Source organism: Alosa pseudoharengus, unplaced genomic scaffold, assembly GCF_046254945.1.
Source record: "Alosa pseudoharengus isolate Yale_2024_CS ecotype anadromous, Long Island Sound unplaced genomic scaffold, YU_APseudo_1.1 YU_APseudo_1.1_scf_2, whole genome shotgun sequence".
Classification (NCBI taxonomy): Eukaryota; Metazoa; Chordata; class Actinopteri; order Clupeiformes; family Clupeidae; genus Alosa; species Alosa pseudoharengus.
In genome coordinates, this window is record NW_027468663.1 from 8,289,595 (window position 1) to 8,299,594 (window position 10,000).

The window sequence follows — 10,000 nt, forward strand, 5'->3', positions numbered from 1 at the left end:
TTCAGCTATTTGGCATGTAAAGGCTTTTGCATAATTTCCACCCCCTTCCCCCCCCCCCCCCCCCCCCCCCCCGCCATCCTGCAGGAAAGCACCTTCAGAAAAGACATACATCACTCCTCCATGATCCTATGAAAGCTTTCTTTAGCTAAGAGGTAGAATATAGAAAACCCATTTTCTTTCTTCCTTCAAAAGAGCAACAGCTCAGCAGTTGGCATCTAGGCCTGCATTTCAAATTAAACTTTAATATTCGTGTGCATGCCAGTAAGAGGAGCACAGAATACTTCCAAGCAAACTTGTGTACTTGAAACTATTCATCCATTTTGTAAGCTTAAGGGTCACCTTTGGGGTGAGTTGACCTTGTGCAGCATTGTTGCTGTTGTGAGAGTTGTAAAGATCGCACCTGAGTATTTATACCAAAATCCCAAATGTCCAGCCTCGGTGGTAATTTTTCTTGCCGTGGCTAGATCCGTTGACAGGAATGAGTTGGGGGAATTTTCACCTGGGGGAATTTTCATCACCTGTGGTTTTCCATAGGGTTCTTTCAGAGGCACTAGTGCGCTGGTAGAACATGTCCTCAGCTGTACCCACATTGGACCACTAATGTGGGATCAGTTCTGGGCTTCCTGACTGTATGTCGTTCTCTCGTGCGCCTGCGCGCCACCCCCAGGTCTGTCAGAACAGGGCAGGCAATGAAGCGTCTCGTCTTGTCACTTTGTCGTCCAACAGGCTGGCCTACGAGCTGGACCATAGCCAGAGGTGTGTAGAGCTTTGCCGGCTCCAGCCAAAGTCTACATGTAGAACAGATGCCCTGGGTGTCGGGGCTAACAGCGTAGACTCAAGAAAATAGCCCGATGTGAATGATTCAGCACAGTGAGAGCAGTGACTTGGAGTTTGCTATTTCTGTTATTTGTGTCTAATGAGTGAGACCAAAGTAAGCGTTCAAAATAAAACTTTAGGCTACTGTGTTCTCCTGATAAGGTGAGCGGAATGGATTTAATGTGGACGTAAACATAAAAAGACGCAGTGGCTAAATGATACAGAGCACGTTTTGCGGTGAAAATGTTCCGCCTTTTAAAATCAGGTGTAGCCTAATCCGAATCTCAGTTAAATCCATAAATTAGATATCAGAATCAGTAGGGTAGGCTACCAGTTTTGTTTCATTGTACCAGGCCTACTGTATGTCAAAAAGCAGGCTCAGATGAAGCTGAGAAGAATTAAACACACGGTTTCAACACCGCGGTAATCAACTGTGATAATTATGATATTTCAAAAGAAAACAGTAATTGTTATCGTCAACATTTTTATCGCGGTTTACCATTATACCGGTAATCGTTACATCCCTGCAGGCAGCAAAGCAGCAGTGCTGACCTGGGGTCAGTGAAATCTAATGCCAGCGCCGGTGGTGGTGACGGCGGCAGTGTCCTCAGCTGTCAGCGCCACAGACGTCCTGTGTGGCCGTTGTTAGCTTGTGTATCACTTTCAGCCCTCTGCACTCTGCGGGAGGCAGACCTGGGCCTCACTTTATCTCTCACGTGTGTGTGAGTGTGTATACGTGCGCGTTTGTGTATCTTTGTGTGCCACCAAGTGTGCATGTCTTTTCACCCCTCAGCAGGGCATCACAAACCCCTGCCCCAATACTAGCTCACTGTTGCGTTGTTATTCCATTAGATGCTAACCTCTCTTTCTCTCTCTCTCTCTCTCTCTCTCTCTCTCTCTCTCTCTCTCTCTCTCTCTCTCTCTCTCTCTCCCTCTCTCTCTCACTCCGTCTCTCCCCTCAGGGAAGCCCCACGGTATCGAGAGCTCGGAGCGCGTGCAGCTCTCGGGGACATATAATGTGCGCAAGGGGAAGCTGCAGCTGCCGGTGAACCGCTGGAGCCGTCGGCAGGTCATCCTGTGCGGCACCTGCCTCATGGTGTCCTCCGTCAAGGCTAGCCACACGGGCAAGATGCATATCCTGCCCCTCATCGGAGGAAAGGTGAGCAAGGGCCTACACACACACACACACACACACACACACACACACACACACACACACACACACACACACACACACACACTCACTCACTCATACTCATGCATCAACAGTGGCGGTCACTACCAAGATCATAATCTGCCCCTTGTTTGTATGGAAAGACACTCTTTAATGCTCCTCTGCCCTCTATCAATCTATCTCTATCCCCTCTACTGCATTTGTGTTTAACCTCTGTTAGTGCAACATCTATCACACACACACACACACACACACACACACACACACACAGAGCAGGGTTTCCATTTTCACTGAGTAATCAGTGATGAACAATGAACTTTTTGCTTTTGCCTCAGCTATTTATTCAGTATACACACTTATTGAGTGGACTGTTGAACCACATCATGCTCACATTAACCTTTTCCCAAAGCAGCTGCAGCATTAAAAGGGTTCACTTTACATCAACTTAAGGACTGAACTGAGTAGTGGAGAAAGAGGACGCACAAAGTTAATTGTGTAAATGAATTCAGTTCAGCAGAGTATGTGTTTCAAAATAGCATTACAGCATTATTACACATGCACAGACTGGGCAAGTGTTGTCCTCCACAGCCACACAGGACCGGAATCGCCAGGCCAAGCGATGGGAAGTCATTGAAAGTCTCTGGAGCTACACTAGCTAGCTGTGGTGGCACATTGTTACAGCCTGGCTTGTAGTCCTGTAGTTCGACCCATCAAAATGTGTCATTCTTTTTTCATATCATGGACTATTTAAGCACACATTAATGCTGAATGCATATTACAGGTTACATATGCTGCCATCCAGACAATGTTGTGTCTTTTGTCTCAGGAAAGGCCTTGAATATACTGTATATTATAGCAGTATGGTTCCATAGCAAGAGAGAGAGAGAGAGAGAGTGAGAGTGAGTCTTAAGACTTGTCACTTTTGGTGCATCATGGAATAAAAAACATGATTAAGAAGTCCCCAGACTATTGAGCACACACGCACACTCTCTCTCTCTCTCTCTCTCTCGCTCTCTCTCTCTCTCTCTCTCTCTCTCTCTCTCTCTCTCTCTCTCTCTCTCTCTCTCTCTCTCTCTCTTTCCCTTCCTCCTGTGCTCCATCGCTCACTCACTCACTCAGTCCTTAAGTCAGGTCAGCACATCAGTCTTCCACATGTCCTAAGGACAGCAGAGTAGGTCAGGCCATCTTACTCATGCCACTCATGTGTGCCATTGTCTGGCCCAATCATGTCCCTGTGGGACACTCCGAGGTCCAGACACACACACAGCAGGAGCAGGGGACAGACTCCAGACTCCAAGCCAATAGCGGAGTGCAGGGAAAAGCCTTTTTTTATTAAGAGTCTGCTCCGACGCTGAGACGGAGCTTTAAATAGCACACGCTGCCTGTCCTGCTGCGATGGGCATTAGCATCCCGTGCGTTAGCATTAGCATTGCATATTGTGTGCAAAGGACCACAGGCCCAGGGGCTTGCAGTAAGGGGAACTGTAGCGTTGCTTCTCTGCCTCCTGGAGGAAGATAAATGAGGCAGATATTTCTGGCGCTCTGTCATAGCACCTTTCCTCCTGGACAGAGCCCATCACCGACCTCAGCATGAACCAGTTGGAGCTGATCTGGGCAGTGAGGGGCAGCAATGAGGGGCAGCTGTACAGAGGATGCCTGCCTCTCCCTCCTCCAGTCATTATGGATTATTTATCATTTTCTGTCTGCCCTGCTTTTGTCTCTTGTCTCTGTTAAGCACTATTAGTGGTAGTAATAGTAGTAGGAGTGGTTCTAGAGGTGTAAAGGTACACAAGATATTAGAGTCAATACAGATATGTACCGAATGCACCGAAGGCAGTCTTTAACTATAATCAACAGTAGGCTTGTTTGCGTTCCCACAGAGACATATTAAGATAACATGACAAGATAAGATAAAACAAGACTTTTTTGATCCCACACCGGGGAAATGTACTTGTTACAACAGCCAGGGAAGATGGATCCAGCAATACGAAGAATGAATAGCAGAAATATTAAGCAATATAAGAATGTCAGACCATATGTCAGTTTAGTCCATTAACGTCAGAAACATTTGACACCTTTTCAAAATGCTATTCCCTTTGCACATCACCAATATTCTCAGGGAATTTTGGGCTAGCAGTACCTACAGGCTTACCGTACTAAAACTTAACCGAACCGTGACTTCAGAACCAAAGTAAACACCAAACTGAATTTTTTGTGTACCCTTACATCCCTAAGTGGTACCTGTATTTTTATACTGCTGCCATCTTTGTATAGGTTTGAATATGTTGCCATGCATTCATACTGTATACTCTGTGTGTGTGTTTGTGTGTTTCAGGTGGAAGAGGTGAAGAAACACAACCACTGTTTGGCCTTCAGCTCAGCAGGCCCCCAGAGTCAGACCTACTACATCAGCTTTGACAGCTTCACCGAGCACCTACGATGGCATAGACATGCAGCCAAGGTCTGTGTGTGTTTGTGTTTGTGTTTGTGTTTGTGTTTGTGTGTGTGTGGGTGTGGGTGTTGGTGTGGGTGTGGGTGTGTGTATGAGAGAGAGAATGAGATTGCAAGACGTTGTGTTGTGTGAAAAGAGAAATGGTGCTTATTGACAGGGCGTCCAGTGCTTTACAACCCTCATTATGACTATGGTTGCCTCTTTGAATGCTATAGTAGTGTCCCTGGCTTCAGTCATTGACCTTATTCTTTGTTGCAAAAGCAGTGAGACAACTTATTAGCCCACAGATATGGCTCTGTGTTTTTTTTTTTTTTTTTTTTTTTTTAACTAACCAGCATGCTGACACATCCGTTTCCATGCTGAGGTCAGACAGACACACTGGAAAGTAGTGACTAACCATGTTGTTACATAGTTACATGACCACCTTAATCATCTCTTATCATAGACACAACTCTAAAGTTAGTTTGGGTTGGAATTGAAAGAGTTAAGTAAGGGAACAGAAGTAGGACAAACTAAAGGAGAAAAACCAACATTTCCCCAGTCAACAAGCAAACTGTCACAGGCCTAACAGGGCATTGTTTTGTACTGCATTGTAAGTGAAGCGTGTACGCGTGAGCCGAGTCCCCGGCCTGGGTCAGCCACCACTGCAGAGAGAGCAGATGAAGCATACACTCAGCCTCTCTCTTTGCTGCTCTCTCTCTCTCTCTCTTTGCTGCTCTCTCTCTCTCTCTTTGCTGCTCTCTCTCTCTCTTTGCTGCTCTCTCTCTTTGCTGCTCTCTCTCTCTCTTTGCTGCTCTCTCTCTCTCTCTCTTTGCTGCTCTCTCTCTCTCTCTTTGCTGCTCTCTCTCTCTCTTTGCTGCTCTCTCTCTTTGCTGCTGTCTCTCTCTCTCTTTGCTGCTCTCTCTCTTTGCTGCTCTCTCTCTCTCTTTGCTGCTCTCTCTCTCTCTTTGCTGCTCTCTCTCTCTCTTTGCTGCTCTCTCTCTTTGCTGCTCTTTCTCTCTCTTTGCTGCTCTCTCTCTTTGCTGCTCTCTCTCTCTCTTTGCTGCTCTCTCTCTCTTTGCTGCTCTCTCTCTTTGCTGCTCTCTCTCTCTCTTTGCTGCTCTCTCTCTCTATCTCTCTGCTGCTCTCTCTCTCTCTCTCTCTCTCTCTCTCTTGCTCTCTCTTTCCCTTGTTCTCTGTCTTCCTCACTCTCTCTTTCCCTCTCTCTCTCCTGGGGGCAGGGCACGTTTTGGAAAGAGCCTCTTTTTCTCGTCAAGCCCAACTAGGACAGAGGACAGACCTCCGAGCCTATTTTCTGCATTTTCCCAGAGACAACCTTGTGCAGTGCGGGTCCCCCTGGGAAACTCAGAATAGCAGCCGCAGCAGTAGCAGCAGCACTGAGAGACCGAGAGAGAGAGCGAGAGAGAGAGAGAGAGACCAAGAGAGAGAGGGAGCGCGAGGCCTCGCTAAGTAAGAGTCATGGGCTGTTGAGTGGCCTGTGGGCCACACCGTGCTGTGAGTGTTGCTCTGCAGCCCAGTCTCCGCCTGGTTGGTGTCGGGCCCAGCTGGCCGTGTTGCTGCACCTGTCTGGCCAAACATCAGAGGGTCTCTGGCTCTTGAACGGAGCCGACCCCTACAGAGTATCAGACTCGTAGCGATCTCGACGAGATCCACCTCTTCCACGAGATCCACCTCACCTGTCTTTTTCTCTCTCTCTCTCTCTCTCTGTCTCTCTCCCTCTCTCTCTCTCTCTTCTTCTCTCTCCCTCTCTCTCCCTCCCTGGCCCTTGCATGCCCAGAGGCCTGAGCCCAAACGGATTGTATTACATTTCATTTCCTGCGTCCAACCCCAAACGGCAGGCTGGCAAATCCAATGCCCTTACCATCCGTGGGACAGACAAAAGGCCCTCTGGCTGAGGCGGCCAGCGGCTGCAACTCGACACCGCCGGCCCGTCTCACGTTCCCACCGCCACAGACAGGCCAGTCCCAGGGCCACGCCTGCCCTGTCCCCTGGCCGCTGAGCTCACACCCGGTCCCCGCAACACAAAACACCAAAACACCAAAACAGAACACGCAGGTGAAGCACAGCACAGCACAGCACAGCACAGCACAGCACAGCACAGCACAGCACAGCACACCGGCCCAGCGGGGGCATCCGCTCCACAGACACCTGATGCTCTAGCTGCAGGGAGAGAGTGTTGGAGGAGAGAGTGTTTAGTTGGCTTCTGCTTTGTTTGGCCTCACTTATGCAGCTCAGTTGCTGTCCAAGAGCATTGCCATTGTGTGTGGTTCTTGTCGCTGTTTTTATGTGTGCTATCTTTCTCTTTCTCTCTCTCTCTCTGTCTCCCTCTGTCTCCCTCTGTCTCCCTCTGTCTCCCTCTGTCTCTCTCTGTCTCTCTCTCTCCCTCCCTCTCTTTCTCTCTCTTTCTCTCCGGATTATGGTCTGTCTTAATGTGTTTAGTTTGAGGATGTAATACATTTAAAAAGCTAAATATTGGTGTAATAAAACAAAGGATGAAATGCTTTATTGACATAACAAATAAGACATAAGTATTGCCAAAGCAGTCCTACAAAGAATGAGGGAGATGAAATGGGGAGTAAGATATCCCAGTGTCTATGTGTAGACTGACGGACTTCATGTTACATGTAATCAGCATATCACAGAACAATAGAACAACACAACATAAAAAATAAACTCTCTCTTCGTCTCCCTCCCTGTCTGTGTGTCTGTGTCTGGCGCTCTGTCTCAGATGGTGTCTCAGAGGATCAGCTCAGTGGACCTGTCCTGCTGCAGTCTTGAGAAGCTGCCGCCCAACCTGCTCTACAGCCAGGACCTCACCCACCTTAACCTCAAACACAACTTCCTGCCCGCAGACCACACACTACAGCAGCTGCAGAGGTATGCCAGCCAGCTCAGCTCTATCTGTCTATTGATCGCTCTATCTATCGCTCTATAGGGTGGGTGCATATATGTGTGTGTACACTGGCATAGTGTTAGAAATATCTTTGAGACTGTGTGTGTGTGTGTAAGAATGATTGGCCGCATGCACCACATTTTGGGCCCTGTGGTATGCTGAGCTGTCTTGGAACAGAGAGAGCTGTTTTCATCAGGGCAGGTTATTGTAGTCATGGGAGCGTGGGCTGGCATGTGTGCAGGTTGTAGTCTGTGCATGTGTGTGGGGTAATGAAGACGTGTGCATAATAAATGGATTCTAGTGCATTTGTGTGTAAACATGCATGTGCACAGGTGAGTAAATATTGGTGTGTGTGTGTGTGTGTGTGTGTGTCTCTCTCTCATCTCAACTTTGTAGCTGTAGTTGGACAGTCTGTGTGTGTGTGTCTGTGTGTGTGTGTGTGTGTGTGTCTGTGTGTCTGTCTGTGTGTGTGTGTGTGTGTGTGTGTGTGTGCGCATGCGGTGCTGTGTGGGTGAGGTCACCTTGACTGCGCTCAGGAGTGTGACACAGAGGTGGCAGCAGCAGTGCCAGTGAACCGCTCTGTCTGTCTCCCGCACTGCTGTGTCATCCTGCGGCCTTCCCATGAACCTCTGGGCTGCTCCCCTGGCCCCTCTCCCTCTCCCTCTCTCTCTCTCTCTCTCTCTCTCTCTCTCTCTCTCTCTCTCTCTCTCTCTCTCTACATCATCCTTTCAAACTTGGCGCTGGGCATAGGTGCGTCGCCTCTCTGCATCCATCTCTCTTAGTCCTCTTTCACATCCTCCTCTGAATCCACATTAGTCCCCTGAACATTCACAGGTGTCCTGGCCTGTTTGAATAGTTAAAGTGTGTGTGTGTGTGTGTGTGTGTGTGTGTGTGTGTGTGTGTGTGTGTGTGTGTGTGTGTGTGTCTCTGTGTGTTTGTGTGTGTGTGCGTGTGTGTGTGTGTGTGTGCGTGGAGAGGAGCACATGGCAGTGGCTTTGTGGACGGACTCAAAGCCACGGGTCTGTGCGGAGGCCTGTCTGGGGCCCCCGGCGGACCTCATTGAGTGGGCTCCTAGCCGTAGGCCCCTGGCTATTAGAGATCAGGCAGCGTGAAGGTGCGCCTATTGTGCGGGGGTGCATGTGCGTGCAAAAGGGCCGTGCCTTTTGTTCCCCCCCTGTGAACATTCCACCTCTCCCACAACCCAGACCTCTCTCTCCCTCTTTCTCTCATTTGCTCTGCCTTTTTCTCTCTTTCTCTCTCTCACTCACTCACACACATATTCTCTCTCTCTCTCGTTTTTTCTTTCTCTCTCTCCCTCTCTTTCTCTTTCATGTGCAATGCTGTGTGCAGTCTCAGAAGTAGAGAAAGAGGCCAGATTGTCTTTATGGAAAAGGCATGAGTCTGATCTTACCTACCCAGCACGCTAGGAAGAGGGGCTTCAAAGCATTCTGGGAAACCTGGCAGCTCTCTCCCTCTTGTGCCTGTCATGAACCCCATCACCCCAGCAAGACACGCTGCCTTGATAAAGCTTTCATTATGGCTTCGGTCAGAGTATTGGAGAGCCTGGGTGATGTGTTATTGTATGTATAGCTTGTGTGTGTGTGTGTGTATGTATAGCATGTGTGTCTGTGTGTGCGCGCGCTTTTGGCGGCATGCCCTTTCCAAAACAGTGGGTGAGAGAGCGTGATTGAGGGAGACAGGGAAGACCCAAGTCAGCAGATGTGTTGGTGTGATAGAGGAGGCCCCAGCCTGGCCTCTCTCTCTCTCTCTCTCTCTCTCTTTCTTTCTTTCTTTCTTTCTGTCTCTCTCTTTCTTTCTTTCTTTCTGTCTCTCTTTCTCTCTCTCTCTCTCTCTATGCCTGCAGGCCCCTCACGCCTCTCTCACCCTAATGAAATGACCACACTAATCAATAACTCCATGGCCTTGTTTCCTGCTCCTGCCATTCGCATGATTAAGCTCTCACTTCGCCTGTGTGTGTGAGTTTGAGGTGAATCACGATCGGATCTCCCCCATAATACTGATGACACGGTCATAGTATTTTCTTGGTCAGCGTGCGGGTGAAGCTTGACCTCTGCAGACCCCTTCTACAGAATCTCACCTAGGCCACCAGGGCACACTCACCTCTGACCCTCACTGACACTTCCCGTCTCTTCTTGGCGGTTGCCCGGGAGACACCATGGCAATGGAGTAAATATCACCTCGGCGTCAAGCTGCTCTCCGACCTTAAGAGCAGATTCCGGGTCTCTCCCGTGCTCTCTGCTACCCTATCGTGCCTGCCTGCCGGCCTGCTGCCAGCGCTGAAGCACAGCTGATCCCACAGCAGCCAGAGCCACCTGGTTCACAACCAGCTACTTATTAGCGTGTGCTAGCATAGATCTACAGCATGCACACACACACACACACACACACACACACACACACACACAAAAAGTCACACACAGACACATAGCCAGAAAACACCGCTGATCACTGTGATCACTGATCACGGAGCCAACTGGTCTGCAGGAGAACAGATACACGCGCACACGCAGAAGCATACACATTCACATGACCCATGGCTGAATTTTCATCAGCCACAGCAGCCACTGGGTCCACAGGGACTAGCAGTGAGCGTCTCCTAACCAACACGGATCCCAGAGCTCTGGTCCTAGCAGCGCCGGCAGCAG

The 10,000-nt window shown here is 49.1% G+C and overlaps 1 protein-coding gene across 1 annotated transcript in view; it reads left to right on the forward strand.

The window, feature by feature from the left end:
- The window catches only part of phlpp1 (PH domain and leucine rich repeat protein phosphatase 1), a 60,549-nt gene that overhangs the window by 35,319 nt on the left and 15,230 nt on the right, over window positions 1-10,000 (forward strand). Inside the window, exons 2-4 of the mRNA XM_076293565.1 lie at window positions 1,779-1,975; window positions 4,325-4,450; window positions 7,170-7,318. Of these exons, the coding sequence (XP_076149680.1) occupies window positions 1,779-1,975; window positions 4,325-4,450; window positions 7,170-7,318 (472 nt within the window). The remainder of the gene's footprint in view (window positions 1-1,778; window positions 1,976-4,324; window positions 4,451-7,169; window positions 7,319-10,000) is intronic.